This window comes from Salvelinus sp. IW2-2015, linkage group LG11, assembly GCF_002910315.2.
Source record: "Salvelinus sp. IW2-2015 linkage group LG11, ASM291031v2, whole genome shotgun sequence".
In the NCBI taxonomy this organism is placed as follows: Eukaryota; Metazoa; Chordata; class Actinopteri; order Salmoniformes; family Salmonidae; genus Salvelinus; species Salvelinus sp. IW2-2015.
In genome coordinates, this window is record NC_036851.1 from 46,592,043 (window position 1) to 46,619,126 (window position 27,084).

The 27,084-nt window shown below is 41.8% G+C and overlaps 1 protein-coding gene across 1 annotated transcript in view; it reads left to right on the plus strand.

Annotated features, from left to right (window-relative positions):
• The window catches only part of LOC111970757 (TOX high mobility group box family member 2-like), a 190,648-nt gene that overhangs the window by 63,832 nt on the left and 99,732 nt on the right, over positions 1-27,084 (plus strand). Inside the window, exons 2-3 of the mRNA XM_070445845.1 lie at positions 2,830-2,930; positions 22,903-22,962. Coding sequence (XP_070301946.1) covers positions 2,880-2,930; positions 22,903-22,962 — 111 coding nt within the window. The 5' untranslated portion in view covers positions 2,830-2,879. The remainder of the gene's footprint in view (positions 1-2,829; positions 2,931-22,902; positions 22,963-27,084) is intronic.

The window sequence follows — 27,084 nt, forward strand, 5'->3', positions numbered from 1 at the left end:
GGATTTTAATCCAGACGGCGTAGTGTGTTACTAGATGGTTTTCTTTGAGACTGTGGTCAGCTCTCTTCAGGTCCTTGACCAGGTCCTGCGTGTAGTTCTGGGCTGATCCCTCACCTTCCTCATGATCATTTGATGCCCCACGAGGTGAAATCTTGCATGGAGCCCCAGACCGAGGGTGATTGACCGTCATCTTGAACTTCTTTCCATTTCTATAATTGCGCCAACAGTTGTTTCCTTCTCACCAAGCTGCTTGCCTATTGTCCTGTAGCCCATCCCAGCCTTGTGCAGGTCTACAATTTTATCCCTGATGTCCTTACACAGCTCTCTGGTCTTGGCCATTGTGGGAGAAGGTTGGAATCTGTTTGATTGTGTGTGGACAGGTGTCTTTTATACAGGTAACGAGTTCAAACAGGTGCAGTTAATACACGGTAATGATGGAGAACAGGAGGGCTTCTTAAAGAAAAACTAACAGGTCTGTGAGAGCCGGAATTCTTTACTGGTTGGTAGGTATCAAATTATCGTATTGGTCATGCAATAAAAATGCAAATTAAATTATTTAAAAATCATACAATGTGATTTTCTGGATTTTTGTTTTAGATTCCGTCTCTCACAGTTGAAGTGTTACCTATTGATAAAAAGTTACAGACCTCTACATGCTTTGTAAGTAGGAAACCTGCAAAATCGCAGTGTATCAAATACTTGTTTCTCCCACTGTATATCACGAATTGGCGGCGGGCACTAGAACAGTCTGCAGCACCCGGTCTCACCCTACTAGAATCGAAGTCAAATGTCTACTGTTTGCTGATGATCTGGTGCTTCTGTCACCACACAGGAGGGCCTACAGCAGCACCTAGATATTCTGCACAGATTCTGTCAGACCTGGGCCCTGACAGTAAATCTCAGTAAGACCCAAAATAATGTGTGTTCCAAAAAAGGTCCAGTCCCAGGACCACAAATTCCATCTAGACACCGTTGCCCTAGAGCACACAAAAACTATACATACTCGGCCTAAACATCAGCACCACAGGTAACTTCCACAAAGCTGTGAACGATCTTGAGAGCAAGGCAAGAAGGGCCTTCTATGCCATCAAAAGGAACATAAATTTCAACATCCACATTAGGATCTGGCTAAAAATACTTGAATCAGTCATAGAGCCATTGCCCTTTATGGTTGTGAGGTCTGGGTCCGCTCACCAACCAAGATTTCACAAAATGGGACAAACACCAAATTGAGACTCTGCATGCAGAATTCTTGCAAAAATATCCTCGTGTACAACGTAGACACCAATAATGCATGCAGAGCAGAATTAGGCCGATACCCATAATTAATCAAAATCCAGAAAGAGACGTTAATTCTACACCACCAAAAGAAGCGATTCCCAAACCTTCCATAACAAACGCATCACTACAGAGAGATGAACCTGGAGAAGAGTCCCTAAGCAAGCTGGTCCTAGGCTCTGTTCCAAATACACACACCCACAGAGCCCAGGACAACAGCAAATTAGACCACCAAATCATGAGAACAAAAAAGATAATTACTTGAAACATTGGAAAGAATTAACAAAAAAACAGAGCAACTAGAATGCTATTTGCCCTAAACAGAGAGTACACAGTGGCAGAAATACCCTGCACTGTGACTGACCAAACTTAAGGAAAGCTTTGACTATGTACAGACTCAGTGAGCATAGCCTTGCTATTGAGAAAGGCCGCCGTAGGCAGACATGGCTCTCAAGAAGAAGAAGGCTTATGTGCACACTGCCACAAAATGAGGTGGAAAACAGAGCTGCACTTCCTAACCTCCTGCCAATGTATGACCATATTAGAGAGGACAATTTCCTCAGATTAACAGATCCACAAAGAATTTGAAAACAAATCCAATTTTGATAACTCCATATCTATGGGAAAATTCCACAGTGTGCCATCACAGCAGCAAGATTTGTGACCTGTTGCCACAAGAAAGGGCAACCAGTGAAGAACAAAACACCATATGTATAATACAACCCATATTTATCTTTTTTATTTTAACTGGTGTGCTTAACCATTTGTACATTGTTACAACACTGTATATATTAATATAACATTTGTAATGTCTTTATTGTTTTTGAACTTCTGTATGTGTAATGTTTACTGTTAATTTGTATGTTTTATTTCACTTTGTATAATATCTACTCACTTGCTTTTGGCAATGTTAACACGTTTCCCATGCCAATAAAGCCCCTTGAATTGAATTGAATTGAATTGAGAGAGAGAGGGAGAGAGAGATAGATAGATAGATAGATAAACAGCGAGAGAGGATGATAGAAGAGAAGATAAACAGAGAAAGTGGAGAGATAAACACAAGAGAGGGGAGTAGGAGAATCTGTGTGGTGTGAAACGAAGAGAGGTGCGCGTGTGCTCTCTCTCGCTGAGGCAAACGCTCCAAAGGCTCCACTGGAGGAAGGGTCTGGTTGTGAGTCATTAGATTCCAGGTACCCCGGCTCTCAGAAGCTGCAGTGCCAACTGCTCCTGCAGTGTGTTTTCACACATAGGGTAAGGGAGTTTGGCCCGCCGCTGCTAAATGAATTAGGGAAACACCACGGGTGTATGTGTAGACATCAGTAAGAAGTGGATGTTGTACTTGATGACAGTCTATTCAGATTTAATTGCTTTATCACTAATTCTGCTGACCTCCATGTTTCTACATTTGACAATGCCTAACTTTTTGTTCGCTAGCGTTTTTTTGTGTGTGTGATACAATCGTATTTTATTGAGTGAAACATGTTGAACAGTTCTGAAGCTTAAGATTGTTTCTCTCTCTCTCTCTCTCTCTCTCCTCTCTCTCTCTATCAGAGCAGAATACAGTGCATCAAGGCGACCGCGGCGTTCGACTCTATAGCTCCATGCCCATGCGCGCCCAACCCCGACGGGAAGAGACTGCCCCTCTGCTTGGGGTGAGAGGTGCTCCCTTACCCCCCATACCCCCTTACTCCCACACTCACCCCCTGACTCCCCACACCTCACCCCCTTACACACAGTTAGTACACAGTTCAACCCTACAGTGCCGATGGCCATTAAATGCCAGTGATGTGCCACCACGAGACTAGTTGGGTGGTTTTGTGGTCTTCAACCAGTAGCACCGCCACATCTTGTGTTTCTGTATGAAGTGACTGACGAAAACACGTTCCCCACAAGATACGGTACTGTGCTAAACACGTTCTACATCTCCCTATGGAGACGTGCATCAGGGCCTGTGATCACAAAATCTTCTCAATGCATCACAATGAATAGGTGTGGGGACCTGATCCTAGTTCAGCCACTACGGGCTCAGATCAGTTCCAGGATCTGTCTTCGGTCCCGCTTTAAATGACGTTCAGCTTATAAAGGCATTATAAATCCTTCATAAAGCTTTCATAAACACTACATAAATGTGTTACAAATCATTGATAACCGTATGTCATGCTTTATAAAGGGTTCATAAATGTGGCATAACTGTGTGACATAACCCCTAATGTCAAATGTGACATAACCCATTATGTCAAATAGGACATAAACCTATGGTTTATAAAGAGTGGCACAAGCACCGCTTAATAAAGGCCTTGTAAATCATATTACATTGAGGCTGTCATGCATCTTGGTACAGCATTGCAACACCAGGATATTGGGTTTGATTCCTGCGACCACCTATATGTAAAAAATGTATTCACTCAGGACTCTAACTCGCTTTGGATAAAAGTGTCTGCTTAATTGTATATATTATATTATATTTCACTTATTTCTCAGATGGCTCAACCTCTTTCCCTCTTGGGTGCATAGTTAATATTGGACCTGACCTAAACTGTGTTTCAGGATGACACATTCTATAATGCAGTCATGCAGAGCAAAAAAACGTTGGTAGAGCCTTTTAAAATCTGATGAAAAAAAGTGCATACTTCACTATTAAAAAAAAAACTTTCTCTTAGTTTTGTTTTTCCAGGTTTCGGATTTCGGCATTTTTTTTCTGGTTTAGCCCATTTTTTCACACTTTTTTTAATAGAAAAACAACTAAATGTGATTTTCTTTGTTCCCGACAACGCTTTAAAAAATCAGTGGATGACTTTTGAGGTCTGGGATAAATTTAAGAAACTTTGTTTTTTGAGTGTAGTTGCCCTTTAATCCAGTGAGCATGCCCTGGACTGAAGTTTGGTTAGCAGGTTTTCTGTAATGCAGTAAGCGCACGTGATGTGATTCGGCCGCCAATGGAATGGGTGGAGTAAAAAGCCAGCAACACTCTATTATTCAGAGCCCCATGAAATGACACCATATACATTGTACAGACCCTACTGAGTATTCCCTACAATAGTTTCTTGCTCTAAGCCAACATGTAATTCATATACAGTGACTCACATTGGGGCCATTTATTTGACATTGGAACATGATTTAAAACCCACATTTTATGCAAATGTCACTTAAATATGAACAAATATGAATCCCTGTTAATGTTTAGAAAATGATTTTTAATATATCATGAATGGTTATTGTTGACACTTTTCTACTATTAAGTAGAAAAACTTTTATTTTGAAGAAAGAAAAAAAAACTGTGACCCCGAAGTACTTTTTTAGTGATGCTGACAAGACTCTGATCATGTGATGAGTTTGAAAACCAAATGCCCACTTGTGCTGCCACTGGACAGCAAAACAGGTAAGTTAACTTTTATTTATTGTCATTTAAATTCGGTTGTAGTAGTTAGATTACAAACTGTAGCTACCTCAATCATTATTTCAAGTAATTTCGGTGACTTCACAGCAATCGCTAGCTAGACAAAATGTTGCTAGCTAGCAGGCTCAGCTAAATGCAAAGCCTCCTAGATACAGCCACGTCTCATAGTTACGTCATGAGATTTATAAACGTAAGAGGAATATAATAATACGAATTGAATGGAGTTTCCCATCTTCCCATTTAGAGTTTCTGGACACAGCACAGAAATGCCCTGATCCAGATGGTGGGACAAAGACATTTCCTAACAGACCTGCTAACTTTCTTTGTTGTTACCTTTAAGGTTGGAACCAACATGCAGTACCTCCAGCAGGAATAGAGGCAAGAACCATTTGTCCGACAGGACAAGCTATACTGTTCACAGCCCTGTATAATTGTCACGTCCTGGCCATAGAGACGCTTTTATTCTCTATTTTGGTTTGGCCAGGGTGGGACTAGGGTGGGCATTCTAGTTTCTTTATTTCTATGTTTTGTATTTCTATGTTTTGGCCAGGTATGGTTCTCAATCAGGGACAGCTGTCTATCGTTGTCTCTGATTGGGAATCATACTTAGGCAGCTTTTTTTCCTTTGGTGTTTGTGGGTAGTTATTTTTGTTAGTGGCACTATAGCCCTGTTAAGCTTCACAGTTGTTTCTTCGTTTCTTGCTTTGTTGGCGACATTTACAATAATAAAAGAAAATGTACGCTCACCACGCTGCACATTGGTCTCCTTCCAACCACGGTCGTGACAATAATGTTCAATGTAATTGCATTACTGGACTTTTTGACACTTAATGTATATGTATTGTTTTAAAAATTTACAAATAAAAGGAAGAAAAAAAACAAGTCTTTAATCTTTATTTGATTTAGCTGTTAGTGATAATTCACATAAGTGTTTTTTTGTGTGTGTTTACATCATTCCTGCAGTCAGCATGCCAATTACACACTCCCTCAAAATCTGTGGCATTGTGTTGTGTGACAAAACTGCACATTTTAGTGTCCTTTTATTTTCTCCAGCACAAGGTGCACCTGTGTAATGATCATGCTGTTTAATCAGTTTCTTGATATGCCACACCTGTCAGGTGGATGGATTATCTTGGTAAAAGAGAAATGCTAACAGTGATGTAAACAACTTTGAGCACAACATTTGAGAGAAATAAGATTTTTGTGCATATGGAACATTTCTGGGATCTTTTATTTCAGCTCACTTACATGTTGCGTTTATATTTTTGTTCAGTGTGTAATCATGAGGAATGTGGTTCCTCGCTCTACAATTGACAGGCGAACTGCGGTTGAGAAATTAAGAGTTCCAATCCACCAATTTTTCACATTTGTGTTTTTTCATCAGTAATGATTGCTTATGGGTACCTTCATGTCTCTTTCTAAGAGACTCTTTCCCATTATATACAAAAAATCATAATTAAAATCGAAGTCAATTGCTTTCTTTTATCCATTTAACATAAGAACAATGGATAAGAGAGATTTTAATTTCATATGTCTTCCACACTCAATCCATGCAAACTTTTCTCTCTGAATTATCTCTCTCAGCCCTGCTTCAGGGTTCAATGGGGAACAGTGCAATATTGTTGGTGGGCTCCTTTTTTAATTACAATAGAGATTCTATTGATGTTTCCAACCACATGTCCTAAATAATTTATCAAGCGGAAGACTGCTAACAAAGCATTTCTACGAAACCCATCTGGTTTCAGGGCCAAGAACCATACGTTATCTAAAGTGAATATTGTAAATGGTGCTCTGCGGAGAGCCCACGTACAAATCATCCAAATGAGCTACTTGTCAGGGAGGCTGGAGGTAGTAAAGATATATATCCACTTTCATTCGACTCTCTGTCGCTAGAATTAAACTGTACATGCTAAATCTGCACGTCAAGGTTATTTATAAAATGGAAGGGAATGAGGGACACAGGAAACGTTTCATAAATGTTCAAATAGTGGTGTTTTCAAAAGTCGATAGCCTACACACAGCTGATAGGCTACAGACAGCCGATAGACTACAGACAGACGATAGCCTACAGACAGACGATAGCCTACAGAAAGACGATAGCCTACAGACAGACGATAGCCTACAGACAGGCGATAGGCTACAGACAGACGATAGCCTACAGACAGATGATAGGCTACACACAGACGATAGGCTACAGACAGACGATAGCCTACAGACAGACGATAGGCTACAGACAGACGATAGGCTGCAGACAGACGATAGCCTACAGACAGACGAAGCTACAGACAGACGATACCTACAGACACGCGGCTGACAGACAGACAGACGCTATGAGCCTACACACACAGAACGATAGCACACACAGACGATAGCAGCAGCACAATAGCCCTAGACAGACGATAGCCTACAGACAGATGATAGGCTGCAGACAGACGATAGCCTACAGACAGACAATAGGCTACACACAGCCGATAGCCTACAGACAGACAATAGCCTACAGACAGATTCAACAGCCGATAGCCTACAGACAACTGATAGGATGTCAGATTTTATAAAAGCATTCCACGATACACCATGATTTACTTTTATTCACATGTAGTTATTCAAATGAAAGATCCTTTTTGTCTGTTTCTTCTTCCTGTGAAGTATTGCTACCAAACTGTAACTACATATGAGGTGCAACCACTTAACAGTGTGAAGGAAACCAGAAGTTTTTCCATTGTACTTATCAGGTGCTGAGTTAAAAGCAGTACTGTCAGGTTGCAGTAAGTTTGCAGCCATGTTCATTTCCCCTCCTCTCTATCTCTATATCTCTGTCTCTCTACCAGGGGTTCAGTTAAAAGTAGGTTCTGCGCTGCTTCCGCCCTCCCCTCAACCCCTTTCAGCCAAAATAACCTCACTCAACTCCACTCGTGCTCTTCCCCTTTCTCCTTCCTGTCAAGGTGCACAGAGCCCCCCCACCTCCCTACTCCTCCTCCACCCATCCCCCTTTCTTCTTTTTTAAGTATTTTTTATCATAAACCTGTCGTTCTTGTTTTTTGAAGACCTCAGCAGGAGGGCATGACCTTAGTGAAGACCTGTTGTTGTCCTTACTAGAGACATGACCTTCACCTGGTGAAGACATGTTTGTCCTTACTAGAGACATGACCTTCACCTAGCGAAGACCTGTTGTTGTCCTTACTAGAGACATGACCTTCACCTAGCGAAACCTGTTTGTCCTTACTAGAAACATGACCTTCACCTAGCGAAGGCCTGCTGTTGTCCTTACTAGAGACATGACCTTCACCTGGTGAAGACATGTTGTTGTCCTTACTGGAGACATGACCTTCACCTAGCAAAGACCTGTTGTTGTCTTTACTGAGACATGACCTTCACCTGGCGAAGACCTGTTGTTGTCCTTACTAGAGACATGACCTTCACCTAGCGAAGACCTGTTGTTGTCCTTACTAGAGACCTGACCTTCACCTAGCGAAGACCTGTTGTTGTCCTTACTAGAGACCTGACCTTCACCTAGCGAAGACCTGTTGTTGTCCTTACTAGAAACACACAATACTGCAGTGTCACCTACTAGTTGCCCAAGGTGGTTCGTTGTGTTCACTTTGTAAAATAGTTGAACTAAGCTCATGAGGCATTTATTTATAGGCATTTATATTCTTTAGGAATCAATTAGGATTAAGCTTACGTCCAAAAAATATATGTACCAATCCTAGATTTCCCCTGAAAGAAAATCACTGAGGATGACAGAGACTTACAATAACAGAAACAACAGTCAAAATAACTTTGAACTTTGAAAGCTGTGAAAATACTGTACTTACTTAATGTATAGGACTTAATAGGGTTGAACACAAATTATTCACAGTATGTCTTAAAGAATGTCAAATGAAAGAGGGATCATAAGGAATTTGGAATAAGTCACAGTTATGGATGGGAGAGAACAGAAACTGCAACACAGAAGTYTTGAAGGAGAAGTTAAGTATTTTATAACTTATAGTTAGATGGTTCATCCCCCTTGAGAGTAGCTAGCAGTGGCTAATGTTTATAGTGGCTGTTTAAAGAAAAAACGAACCATGGATTACAGATTCTCCTGGACCGTAGACTAATTTCAGGGTGAGGAATCATTTAACATAAAGTTGTAAAATAGTGAACATCCCCTTTAAAGCCTGTAGAACAGCACCCTGTCTTGACCACTAGCTAGTCGGATTGGCCAACAACCCTTATCTAATGGAAGCAGAGACTGTACTGTTGTAGCCATGGGATCTACTTTTATGGTCCTCCACAGCATGTGCCTTCGTCCCAAATGGCACCCTATTCACTACCAGTGGTGGAAAAAGTACTCAATTGTCATACTTGAGTAAAAGTAAAGATACCTTAAAAGAAAATGACTCAAGTAAAAGTGAAAGTCACCCAGTAAAATACTAATCACTCCTCTTTCACCCCAGCTGCCAAACTAACCCTGATTCAGATGACCATCCTACCCATGCTAGATTATGGAGACATAATTTATAGATCAGCAGGTAAGGGTGCTCTCGAGCGGCTAGATGTTCTTTACCATTCGGCCATCACATGTGTCCTTATAGGACACATCACTGCACTCTATACTCCTCTGTAAACTGGTAATCTCTGTATACCCATCGCAAGACCCACTGGTTGATGCTTATTTATAAAACCCTCTTACGCCTCACTCCCCCCCTATCGGAGATATCTACTGCAGCCCTCATCCTCCACATACACCCATTCTCCCAGTCACATTCTGTTAAAGGTCCCCATAGCACACACATCCCTGGGTCGCTCGTCTTTTCAGTTTGCTGCAGCTAGCGATTGGAACGAGCTGCAACAAACACTCAAACTGGACAGTTTTATCTCAATCTCTTCATTGAAAGACTCAATCATGGACACTCTTACTGACAGTTGTGGCTGCTTTGAGTGGTGTATTGTTGTCTCTACCTTCTTGACCTTTCTGCTCCTGTCTGTGCCCAATAATGTTTGTACCATGTTGTGTTGCTACCATGTTGTTGTCATGTTGTGTTGCTACCATGCTGTATTGTCATGTGTTGCTGCCTTGCTATGTTGTTGTCTTATGTCTCTCTTTATGTAGTGTTGTGTTGTCTCTCTTGTCGTGATGTGTATTTTGTTCTGTATATATATGTTTAAAAAAAATAAAAATATTTTTAAATCCCAGCCTCCGTCTTCGCAGGAGGTCTTTTGCCTTTTGGTAGGCCGTCATTGTAAATAACAATTTGTTCTTAACTGACTTGCCTAGTTCAATAAAGGTTAAATAAATAAATACAATTAATAAATACAAATAAAATTGAGTAAAAGTCTAAAAGTATTTGGTTTTAATTGTACTTAACAAAAGTATAAATCATTTAAAATGTCTTATATTAAGCAAACCAGACAATACGATGTTCTTGTTTTTTTTATTTACGGAAAGCCAAGGGCACAGTTCAACACCCAAACCAAGCATTTGTGTTTAGTGAGTCTGCCAGATCAGAGGCAGTAGGGATGACCAGGGATGTTCTCTTGATAAGTGTGTGAATTAAACAATTGTCCTGTCCTGCTAAGCATTCAAAATGTAACCAGTACTTTTGGGTGTGAGGGAAAATGTAAGGAGTAAAAAGTACATTATTTTCTTCAGGAATGTAGTGGAGTAAAAGTAAAAGTATTTTTACTTTACTCCACTGTTCACTACTTAGTGCACTACTTTTGACCAGGGCCCATATAGGGAATAGGGTGCCATTTGGGACACAGAATGGGCCTCTACCTCAACACAGTAAACAATGCAGCCCAGTGTGCTACATACATGGCCATTGTTTCTCTGTTCTGGGTATGTTACCATAGCCACTGTCTGGTGGTGGTGTTGTTGTTGTCCTTGTAGCTTTTCCAACTCTGACATGATATATGGTAAAGGACTCAATGTCTCCAACTGGGATGACAGGTTATTTTTTCTCTCCGTCTTTCTTTTCCTGGTTGATTTGGAGAGCTTGCATATTCAATTATGTAGAGAGTGAGAGATGGAGTGTGCTCTGCCATATTAATATTGCATGAGCACTATTCTATACAGGATATCTAAGAGACTGCCTATTAGAGCTAGCCCAGGAAGAATACCATATGTAGTGTGTGTGTGTTTGTGTGTGAGACAGAGAGTGTGTGTTTGTGTGTGTGTGCGCATCTGTGTGTGTGTCGTTGCGTGTGTGTGTGTGTGTGTGTGTGTGGTGTGTGTGTGTGTCTGTTGCGCGTGGTGTGTGGTCGTGAGTGTGTGTGTGTGCGTGTGTGTGCGTCTGTGTGTGCGTGTGCGTGTGTGTTTGTGTGTGCGTGTGCGTGCGCGTCGCGGTGCGTGCGCGTGTGTGTGTGTATGTGCGTGTTTCTTTACCCCACTGGTGATTCAATGGAGGTGGTGGTTATAATGAATGTTTTCCAGATTTAATTTGGTGTCGATAATAAGAGTGAGTCATTTGTTCAATATTGTAGTGTTTGTTTATCTCCATGTATTTTAGATTGCACATCCAATTTGTTTCCAATTGCAGCATGAGTGATACTCTGTGGTACTTGCGCTAAGAATGGAAATTGTAAACTAAAGGAACAAACAAACTACTAAACATGAAAACAGATACTATCTGTAAAGACGTGAACAGAGGGAAGGTTTGTTTTCTCTCTCCATGCGAATCGGTAGAACCAAAACAATCTTGTTATAGATCATAAAATAATTACGCTGTAACCATAACAATGACGGGATGACAGAATTTCGCATGACATCATTATATTTGCTGGTTGACTTCAATGGTATATATACAGTAGTTGTCAACACTACAGGTCTCATTGGTTAAGACAATTCCTCAGAGTTTTCTTGGGGTTTGGCAAAAATGGGGAGGTTTTAGTGGCTGTTAAGGGGATAATACTGAACTGGCTTCTGTAGCCTAGCGTTGCGTCACACCAGACCTGGGTTCAAATACTATGTGCAATAATTTTATATACTTTATCTGTGCTTGCTTCTCTTAATGGAACAATAAAATAATCCCAAAACTGCAAACCCCACCCATCTAGCACTCCAGACAGGCTAGAGCAAAGGCTCACAGCAAATTAAAGATTTCGAATAGTAAATTCTGTATCACACAGAATGCACCACAGTGCTTTAAAGAGATCCCAACGCCACAGTAAGACACATTAAACTGGCTAGTGGAAGCTAGCGGAAGCTAGCAGAAGAGCCATACCAGTGTTCCCAGTCAATTCCCCCTAGTAGAGCCAGCCAGACATCTGAACACCAACACAGTAGGCTACAGAGAGGCTGGTGTTTTAGGCTGGCTAACAAGCCCTTCAATGACCTTACATCACCAGCTGGATTTTTTAAAGAAGTCTAAGCGTGACTCTCTTCAGTAATATCATCGCTCACGCCTCAAAGACTCTGGATAAAGGCCCACTTTCCTTCGCTGAAATGTAACAAATGTGTGAGAAAAAAAAACACATCACAGCCAAAACCATGCTTCCAAGAGAGAGGGAGATGGAGAAAGAGAGAGAGAGAGAGAGAGAGAGAGAGAGAGAGAGAGAGAGAGAGAGAGAGAGAGAGAGAGAGAGATTGGGGGAGGGGGATATGGAGAGATAGAGAGAAGTGGAGAGATGGATAGAAAGAGAGAGGAGAGCCAGGATAGGCAGAGATGGATGGATGCATATAAAGAGAGAGACAGAGAAGGAGAGATTAGAGTGAGGATAGAGGGAGAGATAGAAAAAGAGAGAGAGATGAGAGACCCAACACCTCCCCCTCTGCCAGATTTATTAATGTAGTCGGCTTTCTCTTAAATTCAAACAGCAAGAAAAGGAGAGACAGAGCGAAAAGGAAAAGCAGCAAGCCCTAGCTTTAGAAAGAAAGAGAAAATACCTGCCATCTATCTAGTAGTGATCTGTAAATATTACATGAGCTCCACATTCGCTCACTTGTTTGGTATTATTTCCACTGGATGGGTATATTATTTTAGAAACTGTGCCTTGTTTATCGCGATACATGACCTAGTTCCAGGCAGCCAACTCTCTCTCTCTCCATATCTCTGTCAGTCTCCCCCTTCTCTCTCTCTCCCTCTCTCTCTCTCTCCCCTCCCTCTCCCTTTCTCTCACTCTCTCTCTCTCTCACTTTTTCTCTCTCTCTCTCTCTCTCTCTCACTTTTTCTCTCTCTCTCTCACTATCGGTGAGATCTCAAATGGCTGTCCCTGCTGAACAATTACAACGCAAAAGAAACCCAAATGGAGATGTTTGTAGAAAACAACATGTGTGTAATTAAGGCTTAACGAGCCCTTGTCAGGGTGGAATGTGCAATTAGATTGATAATAGAACATTGCGTCTGAATGCCAGGCCGTGATGGCTGCTGGATGAGAAATAAGCAGCAGTGCTGCTGCAGTGAATGTAGAATTATGGTGCCTATTGACAAGAGAGGGAAGAGAGTACAGTACTGTTGGACACATTTCCATGTAAATGTAGGGGTGTTGGCTAGGCAAGAGTGCTATGTATGTGTGGAGAAAGGTAGTGCAGAACAGTGTTGTGCACCATAAGGCTTGAAATGAGTGTACAGTGCTTTGGAAAACTGKTGCAGCTGTAGAGAGGGTGAGACAGTTCAGTTGTAGACCGTAAAAACCTATGATTTGTATATATACTTGATGGTGTCCTGGTGTGCAGTTTTGAAGCCACGGCACCTCCATCTTGCCACTCCCCCAACATTGTAAAAAATATTTGGAAGCTGTAGAAATTAATTAATTTATGTCTACATTTGTTTTTGCCACATTTATTCTATTACAGACACATTAATGAATGTGCAAAAATGTATACAAAATATCTAAAAACATTTTGCTTAAAGTATCTTTTTTCTAGTGTTACTGTTCCCAATACAACAACAAAATTACTTTAATACTTGTAATTTAGTCTTTGAAACATTTATTTGAAATACTGTATAATTCCATGTATTGCTTGGAGGACTGCTCCTTCTGACGAGTGTCAATATGGCCGACCAGTGGCTCAAACCTCTCACTGGCCAATCCAGGGTTTATATACATCACCTTCATTTGCATTTTGTGCATTAACATTCCACACGTCATAATTATTCTTCAAGGTTGAATATTATACATGTAACATAATTATGTATAAAAAGCATCAAAGCCACTCAAGCAGAAGAACAGGTATCTCTGTAACGTTTCCTTTTTTAAATCTTTTATTCTCTCTCAATGACCTCATGACATTTTTCCACTTGAGTTTTCGGAAATTGAGCTTTGCCTTGTAGGCGGAACAGAACAACGCACAAAATACTGTTTTGCTATTTCTGAATTGCTTGACTACTCCCTTGAAGGGAGAGAGAGCCTTTGTTGCCTTCCTTTGGGACTTCCCTCGAAAGGGTCGTAATGTGCCTCGCATTATATAATGCAAGCTGATTTAATATATTTAATGGAATCCACAGACTTGGGCTATGTTCCAAATGGCACCCTATTCCCTTTAATGCACTATGTTTGACCAGGGACTATATAGGGCATAGGGTGCCATTGGGACGAAGTCTTTATATCAAGAGACCAGTCTTACACAGTTCTGCCATGATGACCCCAACTGCTTAAATAAATGAAACACTCAATATACCTCAAAAAGTGGATTGCTATGCACTTGATTGAAGTACAAGTGAGACTAAGTTTGAGACAAATTTTGACTGCCTGACCACGCCCCTGTCTAGTTGATTTTCATTTGCGCTATTTGTGCATATGACATTTTTTATGGTAATCCTGTTTCAAAATGTATTTTCAATTCCACCTGGTTCATTATTCTGTGTTATGGATAGTAGGGGGTTTCAAGGTTGATGATGTGTTAGCTTTGTTTTCATTGTGTCCAAGGCGAGTACAAAGGCGTGATTGTGCTCGGCCATCTGTAACTCGACACCTACCTAGGGCATTGGTCAGAAGTGGGTTTCAACCCCAGCCTCAAGTGTAATCCAGTAGATCAACAAACCCAGTCAATTACACCCATTCACATGGATCACATGTAGTCCAGTTCAAGGTTTTTTGAAAAATCCTAATTTTCCACATAAAGGGGCTTATTTTTTATTCTTTCTTGTATTTTTTAAATAATCGCTCTCATTATGAGCCAGTCTAAGTGTCATTATGAGCAAGTCGAGTTGTCATTATGAGCCGAGCCAGTCGAGGTGTCATTTGAGGAATGACCGGCCTCTTGAAAACCCTCCATGTGACTGACAAGACAGTAAAAAATAGCAATAAACCTAGATGAATATTACATCACATCACAGATTGGAGCAATTAAGCTCATTATTCAAGAGAGAATGAGCGTCTCCCGGGGATCCATTCGACCACATGGTTAAACACAGTCCTTATGCAGCTATTTCTCCCGTTTCTCTCCCGTTTCTCAGTACTTTACAAGCACACGCACCATTTGTGTTTGTCTCTCTCTCATTTTAATGTTTATCATCGGAGGGTTTCAGCTGGTCCAATTAATTTATTTTTCAGTCGATAAAGAAACAATTATGTTCCTCCTCAGCAGAGTTTGATGTAATGAAGACCATACTTCATCTGTATAGAGTTATGGCCTGGATAAAAGGGGTGGAGTAGATCTGGGTTCAAATAGTATTTGAATTCTTTCAAACACTGTTAGTGATTACTTTAGCCTGCCTGGAGTGCCAGATGGGCAGGGTTGCACTGTTGCGACTGTTCTATTGGTTTCATTGCACCAGGCAAGCTAATCAAGCCCAGATTAATTATTTCAAATATACTGAACAAAAATAGCTGACCTGAAATAAAATATCCCAGAGAAGTTCCATAAGTACAAAAAGCTTACTTCTCTCAAATTCTGTGCACAAATTTGTTTAAATCCTTGTTACTGAGCATTTCTCCTTTGCCAAGATAATCCATCCACCTGACAGGTGTGGCATATCAAGAAGCTGATTAAACAGCATGATCATTACACAGGTGCACTTTGTGCTGGGGACAATAAAAGGCCACTCTATAATGTGCAGGTTTGTGACACAACACAATGCCACAGATATCTCAAGTTTTGAGGGAGCAATTGACATTCTGACTGCAGAAATGCCCACCAGAGCTGAATGTTTCTGTACCATAAGCCCCCTCTCATGTCGTTTTAGAGAATTTGGCCGTATGTCCAACCGGTCTCACAACCGCAGACCATGTGTAACCACGCCAGCCCAGGACCTCCACATCCGGCTTCTTCACCTGCGGGATCGTCTGAGACCAGACACCCGTAGAGCTGATGAAACTATGGGTTTGCACAACCAAAGAATTTCTTCACAAACTGTCAGAACCCGTCTCATTGAAGCGCATCTTTGTGCTTGTCGTCCTCATCAGGGTCTTGACCTGACTGCAGTTTGGCATCGTAACCGACTTCAGTGGGCAAATGCTCACCTTCAATGGCCACTGGGGAAGTGTGCTCTTCATGAATAAATCACGGTTTCAACTGGCGTCGTGTGGGCGAGCGATTTGCTGATGTCAACGTTGTGAACAGAGGGCCCCGTGTTGGCGGTGGGGTTATGGTTTGGGCAGGTAGGCATCAGCTACGGACAACAAACACAACTGCATTTAATCGATGGAAATTTGAATGCATAGAGATACTGTGACGAGATCCTGAGGCCCATTGTCAGGCCATTCATCCACCACCATCATCCCATATTTCAACATGATAATGCATGGCCCCATGTCACAAGGATCTGTACACAATTCCTAGAAGCTGTAAATGTCCCAGTTCTTCCATGGCCTGCATACTCACCAGACATGTCACCCATTGAGCCTGTTTGGGATGCTTTGGATTGACGTGTAAGACGGTGTATTCCAGTTACCACCAATATCCAGCAACTCCGCGCAGCCATTGAAGAGGAGAGGGAGAACGTTCCACAGGCCACAATCAACAGCCTGATCAACTCTATGCGAAGGAGATGTCTCTCGCTGCATGAGGCAAATGGTGGTCACGCCAGATACTGACTGGTTTTCTGATCCACGCCCATACTTTTCTTTTGAGGTATCTGTGACCAACAGATGCATATCTGTATCCCCAGTCATGTGGAATCCATAGATTATGGCCTGTTGAATGTATTACAATTGACTGATTTCCCAATATGAACTGCAACTCAGTAAAATCTTTGAAATTGTTGCATGTTGCATTTATATTTTAGTTCACTGTAGTATTTGAACCCAGATCTGAGGTGGAATGGGTATGGCAGTTGAGGTTTGAATATGAACATGGACGGTCATATTTATGATTTTTATTGGGTTCTGTCTTTGTTGAATAGGACAGGTGTTGTTGCATAGGACAAATGTTTCACACAGAGAGACACCCAGATGTGTGGCTACACATATACAGTACACATATATGCACACACACTAACACCTATAGGAGGGCAAACAGCACATACATTAGAACAAACATACAACACACCCACACACGAACACACACAGCAGAGCAAACACACTGTAGAAGGAACACACACAAACACAGTCAACCAATCCATATCTGCTCAGACAACCATCCCCTCAGACCTTCAGTGGTGTCTGCCAGCCTCTGAATTCTCTAATGTCCAGTGTCCTGAGACAGGTATTTTGACTGCTGCCTGTTTCCATTTGCACTTAGACTGACAGGCGATCAGTCACGTATGTGTGGAAAATCACGGAATCACATTTTAGTCCCACGAAAGAGAGAGGAGAGGAGAGGAGAGGAGAGGAGAGGAGAGGAGAGGAGAGGAGAGGAGAGGAGAGGAGAGGAGAGGAGAGGAGAGGAGAGGAGAGGAGAGGAGAGGGAGGAGAGAGAGGAGAGGAGAGGCAGAGGAGAGAGGAGAGGAGAGGAGAGGAGTCAGTGAGTGGCTCTCCTTTTGTCTTCGTTCAGTGTCTAAATGTAAAACATACGTGGCTACATGTATGAACTGTATGATTGTGTGCATAGTGTGTACATCACAGGGAAGACAGCCATCTTGTAAGCCAGGCCATTTCCTAATGGCTGCTGTGTTATACATGTATGCCATTTTGAAGTACTACTATAGATTGGAATGCTCATTTGTGGCTGGGAGCTGTGTGATAGGCTGCGTTCAACTGTTGTTCCATGACCTCAATGCTGTAGTGCGCACTTCCTACATCTAACTGAAAGTGGCTTGGGTTTACGCAAACAGCTGCCTATTTATAGCCTCTCTCTTTATGTGCTTTTTTAGCTCAGCAAACTGAGGGGTTGGTGTCCAATGTGTATCAGTTGTTTGAACAATGAGCTCTATCTCTCCCACCACCATTCTGGGTTTTATCCAAGCTTTATCTGTCTCGTTCTCACCCCATCTTTCTCTCTACCTCTCTCTCCTTCCATCTCTCCCTTTCTTCCTATCTCTCTCTTATCTCTCTACCTCTCTCTCTCCCTTCTCCTCTCCTTCCATCTCTCCCTTTCTTCCTATCTCTCTCTTATCTCTCTACCTCTCTCTCTCTCCCTCTCTCTCCTTCCATCTCTCCCTTTCTTCCTATCTCTCTCTTATCTCTCTATCTCTATCTCTCTCTCTATATATATATTTATATCTCTTTCTCTCTCTATCTCACTCTCTTTCTCTATCTCTCTCTCTCTATCTGTCTCGCTCTTCCTCTCTGTTTTTACTTTTGCAAATGTAACCAATGTAACCATCAACTGTGTCGTGCCTAAGAACGGCCCTTAGCCATGGTATATTAGCCATACTGTATACCACACCACCTCATGCCTTATTGCTTAATTATGCTGTAAAACATTACGCTATTCCATTACACGTGGGTAACACTGAAAGCATCCAGGTATAATGACTTATGATACGGTTATTGTCATGAGCATGTGTGACTCCTCCGATGTCTGATTTTTGTGGTTATTTGTTTTATACTAATAGTCCTGCCTTTACTGATATAAATATGATATTAATATGATATAAATATATATATATCTATATACAGTTGAAATCAGAAGTTTACATACACTTATGTTGGAGTCATTAAAACTATTTTTTCAACCACTCCACAAATTTCTTGTTAACAAACTATAATTTTGGCAAGTCGGTTAGGACATCTACTTTGTGCATGAAACAAGTCATTTTCCAACAATTGTTTACAGACAGATTATGTCACTTATAATTCACTGTAATTCACTGCTTGCTGTTTGGGGTTTTAGGCTGGGTTTCTGTACAGCACTTTGAGATATCAGCTGATGTAAGAAGGGCTATATAAATACATTTGATTTGATTTGATTTGACTGTATCACAATTCCAGTGGGTCAGAAGTTTACATACAGTAAGTTGACTGTGCCTTTAAACAGCTTGGAAAATTCCAGAAAATTATGTCATGGCTTTAGAAGCTTCTGATAGGCTAATTGACAAACTTTGAGTCAATTGGAGGTGTACTTGTGGATGTATTTCAAGGCCTACCTTCAAACTCTGTGCCTCTTTGCTTGACATCATGGGAAAATCAAAAGAAATCAGGCAAGAACTCAGAAAAAAAATGTAGATCTCCACTAGTCTGGTTCATCCTTGGGAGCAATTTCCAAACGCCTGAAGGTACCACGTTCATCTGTACAAACAATAGTACGCAAGTATAAACACCATGGGACCACGCAGCCGTCATACCGCTCAGGAAGGAGATGCGTTCTGTCTCCTAGAGATGAACATACTTTGGTGCGAAAAGTGCAAATCAATCCCAGAACATCAGCAAGGGACCTTGTGAAGTTGCTGGAGTAAACAGGTACAAAAGTATATATATATTTACTATATCCACAGTAAAACGAGTCCTATATCGACATAACCTGAAATGTCGCTCAGCAAGGAAGAAGCCACTGCTCCAAAACCGCCATAAAAATGCCAGACTACGGTTTGCAACTGCACATGGGGACAAAGAAAGAGAAATGGAGAAATGTCCTCTGGTCTGATGAAACTAAAATAGAACTGTTTGAACATAATGACCATCGTTATGTTTGGAGGAAAAGGGGGGAGGCTTGCAAGCCGAAGAACATCATCCCAACCGTGAAGCACGGGGGTGGCAGCATCATGTTGTTGGGGTGCTTTGCTGCAGGAGGGACTGATGCACCTCACAAAATAGATGGCATCATGAGTAGGAAMATTATGTGGTTATATTGAAGACATCAGTCAGGAAGTTAAAGCTTGGTCGCAAATGGGTCTTCCAAATAGACAATGACCCCAAGCATACTTCCAAAGTTGTGGCAAAATGGCTTAAGGACAACAAAGTCAAGGTATTGAAGTGGCCATCACATAGCCCTGACCTCAATCCTATAGAAAATGTGTGGGCAGAAATGAAAAAGTGTGTGCGAGCAAGGAGGCCTGCAAACCTGACTCAGTTACACCAGCTCTGTCAGGAAGAATGGGCCAAAATTCACCCAACTTATTGTGGGAAGCTTGTGGAAGGCTACCCAAAACATTTGACCCAAGTTAAACAATTTAAAGGCAATGATACCAAATACTAATTGAGTATATGTAGACTTCTGACCCACTGGGAATGTGATGAAAGAAATAAAAGCTGAAGTAAATCATTCTCTCTACTATTATTCTGACATTTCACATTCTTAAAATAAAGTGGTGATCCTGACTGATCTAAAACAGGAAATTTTTACCTAGGATTAAGTCAGGAATTGTGAAAAACTGAGTTTAAATGTATTTGGCTAAGGTGTATGTAAACCTCTGACTTCAACTGTATATACACAGTATGATAGATATAGTATCTCCAGTTGCTCTGAGAAGATCCGTGTCATGTGTGAAAACACCAATAACCTCTCACTGACACCATTCTACTCCATTCATTTCCTGATTGAGAACTCAGAAGTGCTCATGGCCTGTTCTCCTTCCTTCCCGATGGAAGGGAAGAAATGGATTTCATTTTCCTTGTTGTATGCAACCATCATACAATGACTGTGGCCCACAAACGAATGGTTCCATCAAGGAGAAATCATGATGCTGAAAGCACCAAGTCTATCTAACGGATGAATTTCAGAGTGATGAGAAGTAGTGTGACAAATAATATAATTAGTGTTGTCATCTCGTCTCATACAGTAACATTGGTGGGTTTGACAGTGGCGGTACTTAAGGTATGTAACATGGCAAATGGAACGACACTGGAATATGTGGACTGTAAAGCCCATTGCATATATTTCCCATGCCTACTGTCAGTATACCAGTTTAGGCTATATAAGTAAAGAATACTGTCAGTATACCAGTTTAGGCTATATCAGTAAAGCCTACTGTCAGTTTACCAGTTTAGGCTATATCAGTAAAGAATACTGTCAGTTTACCAGTTTAGGCTATATCAGTAAAGAATACGTGTCAGTTATACCAGTTTTAGGCTATATCAGTAAAGAATACTGTCAGTTTACCAGTTTTAGGCTATATAAGTAAAGAATTACTGTCAGTTTACCAGTTTTAGGCTATATACAGTAAAGAATACTGTCAGTTTACCAGTTAGGCTATATCAGTAAAGAATACTGTCAGTTTACCAGTTTAGCCTATATAAGTAAAGAATTACTGTCAGTTTACCAGTTTAGGCTATATCAGTAGAGAATACTGTCAGTATACCAGTTTAGGCTATAATCAGTAAAGAATACTGTCAGTATACCAGTTTAGGCTATATCAGTAAAGAATACTGTCAGTATACCAGTTTAGGCTATATCAGTAAAGAATACTGTCAGTTGACCAGTTTAGGCTATATCAGTAAAGAATACTGTCAGTATACCAGTTTAGGCTATATCAGTAAAGAATACTGTCAGTTTACCAGTTTAGGGTATATCAGTAAAGCCTACTGTCAGTATACCAGTTTAGGCTATATCAGTAAAGAATACTGACAGTATACCGGTTTAGGCTATATCAGTAAAGCCTACTGTATATCAGTAAGAATAATTTTTTATATCTCTACACTTTGGTATCAATTCTACAGGTTCAAAGGCTTAACTGTGGCTAATATCCTTATGGAAAGGCTTGTTGTTTTTCAGCATCAATACAGTACGTTCATTACAGTACACTACCCTACAGTTCTGATCCAACTCATGTCAATGTGAGGACCTTACTGTAGAGCCGTTGCGGCTCTGCAGGCCCTGTTGGCTGATTTCTCCTCATATGTTTTGCATTCTCATAAACGCAGAGTGCCAACTAGTGGCAGACAGAACAGAGAGGCCTCTGTGAAGTGTAAAGCATTCCAAGCCGCGACCTCTGGCTGTGACCCGAGTGTTAATCACTGCAACAGCGAGAACAGACACCATCAGCCCCAGCCAACCCCCTAGCCAACCCCCCAGCCAACCCCCCAGCCAACCCCTCTCACCCTCCCCAACCCAACCAACCACACCCACCACCCACCATCCCCCTTTGCTTCAGGGGCACGCTCCTATTCGCCCACCCCAGCCCTGGCCCCGGCCCCGGTCCGATGGAGGGTTGCCCTGCTTGTCTCACGGCTTCTCTCTGGCAGACCTTTTTTTCTCTGGTGGAGTGTGAAAGTGCTAATGGACCGTTGTGACCTCTTGGCCTCCGTAGAGCCCTCTGGCTGGCGCTCTGTGTTTTGTTGTGCTTGCGCTGGTGTGATGAGCGGTACGGCGTATCCCTCCCCGTTGACACCTCGCGTGACACACATTGCAGACCAAGTCACAGCCGAGTCAGACACAAACACACATGCATACACATACATGTATGCATGCACGCCGCACACACACACCCAAACACACACACACACACACACACACACACACACACACACACACACACACACACACACACACACACACACACACACACACACACTGGGGCTGCTGCGGGCAAGCGGAGCAGTGTGAGTTTCACTAGTCTGACTGGTCTAATTATATGGGACTTTAATGAACTGTAATTACTGACGTCCATGAGAGCCACTAAGCCAGTGTGGTTTAAAGGCAACTACATTTTACATTTAAGTCATTTAACTACTACGGAGTAATTCAACTCGTTCAGACTGTTCCTATGCACTGACTGTTTTTCTATGTGCTGACTAGGGGTTGCAAAATTCTGATGAATTCCGTTTTTTTCCAGAAATCCTAGTTGGAGGATTCCGGATTTCCTGCCTATTCCCACCTGATTYTGGGAATCCTCTAACCAGGATTTTGGGAAAACCTGGGAATTTATTGAAAGTTCACGGAATGCTAGTGCATTCCTAGTGCTGACAGTTTTTTTATTGTGCTGACTGTTTTTCCTATTCGCTGACTGATTTGTCCCCCGTTGTTTCTCTGTTTCTCCTCCCAGTTTGATGGTGACAACATGTACATGAATGAAAATAACCAGGAGTTTCTCTCCCCAAATCAGGTGAGTCCAATATTTCGTTTTTTGTTGATGGAACACCTGCTTCCTTGACTAGAACAGGCCCGGACATTCCTATAATTTGATAAGGTCTCACGGTGGACTGTAAACAAAGCTGATGTCCTACATTCAGGGGTATTGGAATCCTAGCACCAAGGTCCAGAGTACTGTTGGTGTTTTGTACCATAGCTGGTAGTTAATTCATTTATGCATGTCATTGATTGGCCAAAGATTCCACTCACATTGGGTGGTATTCAGACTTGAGATCATCACGCTTAACTTACATTTTCACGTTGTCTCCCAATGACATAAAATAAGGATTAAGTCTGAGTTGCACATGCTGAGTTGCATCTCAACTCTGAATTGGCCAGAATTGGCCTCTGATTAGAGGGGAAGAATGAAAACCTAACCAGTAGTGCTGTTGACCCTGAGTACTGGATTTGAGAAAGGGGGCTCAACAAAATGATTTCCAATGAGATTCATGAGAAAATAAACGAAAATGAACGTGTGTATTGAAGTACAGTGCAGTGCATTGTACCACAGCTGGAGTAAAACACATGGGTTGCCATAAGGTTGGGTTTGAGCTGGGGGGATTTGTTGAATTTCATTGTAATGCCTCACTGCCATACAAAGCTGGGGGAAGCACTTGTCCTTGTCAATTTAAATCCTTTGAGCCGGCCAAAAAATATCTCGATCATATCACTCTGCACTGTTGTTCTAACTTATAAAGATGAGGAGATTAGATATTTTAGTTGGGGATATTTCAGTCAAGTGAAGTGTAATTGATCAGTAAGGATATTCATCTAGTGAGGTCGTGATCAATGAAGGGATATTTTCAGTAGTAGCGTTGTATCAGTAAGGGATATTCAGTCTAACGTGAGGTTGTTCAAGTAAGGGATATTTCAGCTAGTGAGAATGTTCAGTAAAGGATATTTTCAGTCCATAGTGAGGAATAATGTATCAGTAAGGGATATTTAGTCTAATGAGGTGTAATCAGTAAAGGATATTATCAGTCACGGAGTGTATTCAGCTAGATGGATATTTCAGTCTAATGAGGTGTATCCTAACGGAGTATTCAGTCTATGAGGTGTTCAGTAATGATATTTCAGTCAAAGATGAGAGTTTGTTCATAGTTTTAAGATATTTCAGTCTAATGAGGTGATCAGAAGGATATTCAGTCTAGTGAGGTGTTTCAGTAGTAATAGAGAGGTTTCAGTCAGTAGTGAGGTGTTTCAGTAATGGATATTTCAGTCTAGTGAGTGTATTTTCAATAATGTATATTTCAGTTCAATGAGGATTGTATTCAGTAATGGGATATTTCAGTCTATGAGTGTTCAGTAAGATATCACAATAGGATGCGTAAGAGGATTTGTTATCAGTGTAATAAGGATATTTCAGTCTAATGAGGTTTCAGTAATGGAATTTCAGTCTAGGAGTGTGTTCAGTAACGATATTTCAGTCTAAGTGAGGGTTTCAGCTACATGATATTTCAGTCTAATATGAGCGTGTTTCAGTAAGGGATATTCAGTCTAAGTGAGTGTATCAGTAATGATATTTCAGTCAAAGTAGAAGGTATCAGTTAAGGATATTTCACAGGATCTAGTGAGTGTATCAGGAAGGATATTTCTCAATGAGTGTATCAGAAGATATTTCAGTCTAGTGAGGCTGTATCAGAAGGGATATTTCAGTTCTAGGAGCTGTATCAGTAAGATATTTCAAACAAAATCAAATCAAATCAAAATTTTATTGGTCACATACCACATGGTTAGCAGATTTAAGCGATGTAGCAAATGCTTGTCTCTTCTAGTTCCGACAATGCATAGAATAACCAACAAGGAATCTAACCTAACAAGTCCACAACTTACTACCTTACACACTCCACACACAATGTAAGGATAAAGTAATATGTACATAAAGATAATATAATGAGTGTGGACAGAACGCATGGCAGATGCAGTAGATGGTATAGATACTGATATACATATGAGATGAATATACCTGAGGGTATAAACATAAAGGCATAGTTTAAAGTGGCTATTGACATGTATTACATAAAGATGGCAAAGATTGCAGTAGATGAATATAGGTTACATATATACATATGAGATGGCGTAATGTAGGTATTGTAAACCATTATATTAAGTGGCATGTTAAAGTGGCCTAATGGTACATTTTACATGAATTTCCATCAATTCCCATTTTTAAAGTGCATGGATTGAGTCAGTATTGTGGCAGACCTGCGACCGCGTAATATGTAGTGGTGGCTGTTAACAGTTCATGGCCTGAGATAGAAGCCTTTTTTCAGTCTCCGTCCCTGCTTTATGCACCTGTACTGACCTCGCCCTATGGATGATAGCGGGTGAACAGCAGTGCTTGGTTTGTTTCCTGATATCTTTATGGCCTTCCTGTGACATCGGTGTGTAATGTCCTGGAGCGCAGTAAGTTTGCCCCTAGGTGAGCTTCTGCAGACCTCCACTACCCTCTGGAGAGCCTACGGTTTGTGGCGACATTTGCCGTACCAGCGGTGATGATACACCCGACAGGATGCTTACTCATTGTGCAATCTGTAGAATTTGTAGTGCCTTTTTGACAAGCCGAATTTTCTTCAGCCTCACTAGGTGAAAGAGCGCTTCTGCGCCTTCTTCACAACGCGTCTGTGGTAGGACCAATTCAGTTGTCCAGTATGTGTACACCGAGAACTTAAAAACTTTCCACCTTCTCCACTACTGACCCGGATCATGTGGATAGGGGGTCTCCCCTCTGCGTTTCCTGGAAGTCCACAATCATCTCCCCTTTGTTTTGTTGACGTGAGTGAGGTTATTATTTCCTGACACCACACTCCGAGGCCCTCACTCTACCTCCCATGATTACCGTCTCGTCGTTGTTGTATATCAAAGCCCTACCTGTAGCTGTCATCCGGCAACTTGAGATTAGTGGAGGGGCTTGCATGCCACGCAGTCTAGTGCATGCAACAGGAGTACAGGAAGGCTTCAGACGCACCCTTGTGGCCCCAGTGTTGAGTGATCAGCGGTGAATGTTGTTACCTACCTCACCACCTGGGCGGCCCTCAGGAAGTCCAGACCAGTTGCACAGCCGGGTCGAGACCCAATGGCTCGAGCTTGATGACGATTTGAGGGTACTATGGTGTTAAATGCTGACCGCTAAATCAACTGAACAGGCATTCTCAACATGGGAATATTCCTCTTTCCAGATGGTTTAGGGCAGTTGTGCAAGTTGTGGTTGCGATTGCGCGTCTGGGTACCTTTGGTCGGTAAGCAAATGTGGAGTGGTCTAGGGTGTCCGGTAGGTGGAGGTATATGGTCCTTGACTAGTCTCTCAAAGCACTCATGATGAACGGAAGTGTAGTCTAACGGCGGTTATCGTTTAGCTCAGTTACCTTAGCTTTTGGGAACAGAACCAATGTGCGCCCTCTGAAGCATTGTGGAACAGCAGACTGGGATAAAGGATGATTAATATGTCCGTAAACAACAACCAGCCATGCTGGTCTGCGCATGCTCTGAGGACCGGCTGCGAATGCCGTCTGGGCCTGCAGCCATATCGAGGGTAACACGTTTAAATTTTTACTCAACCTCGCTTGCAGGAAGAGAGCCCGCAGGTTTTGTAGGGGCCGTGTCAGTGCCACTGATTGTCCTCAAACGGCAAAAAAAGTTGTTTAGCCTGTTCTGGGAGACAAGACATCCTGGTCCGGACGGCTGGGTTTCTTTTGATAATCCGTAGACTGTAGACCCTTCCACATACCCTTGGTCGCTGAGCTGTTGAATTGCGACTCGGATTTTGTCTCTTACTGGACTTAGCCTGTTTGATTCCCTTCGGAGAGAATACCTACACTTTTTGTATGTCGGTCATGCTTCCGCTCACCATTGCCCCTGGTTAAAAGCAGGTTCGCCGCTCTTCAGTTTCACGCAATGCTTGCCGTCAAATCCAGTTCTGTTTGGGAATGTTTAATCAGTTGCTGTGGGTACGACATCGGCAATGCACATCCTAAATATGAACTCGCTCCAACCCGAATCAGCATATTTCTCAATATTGTTGTTGACCGATGCGGAACAATTCCAATCCGCTGATCGAAGCAGTCTTGAAGCGTGGATTCAGATTGGTCGACCAGCG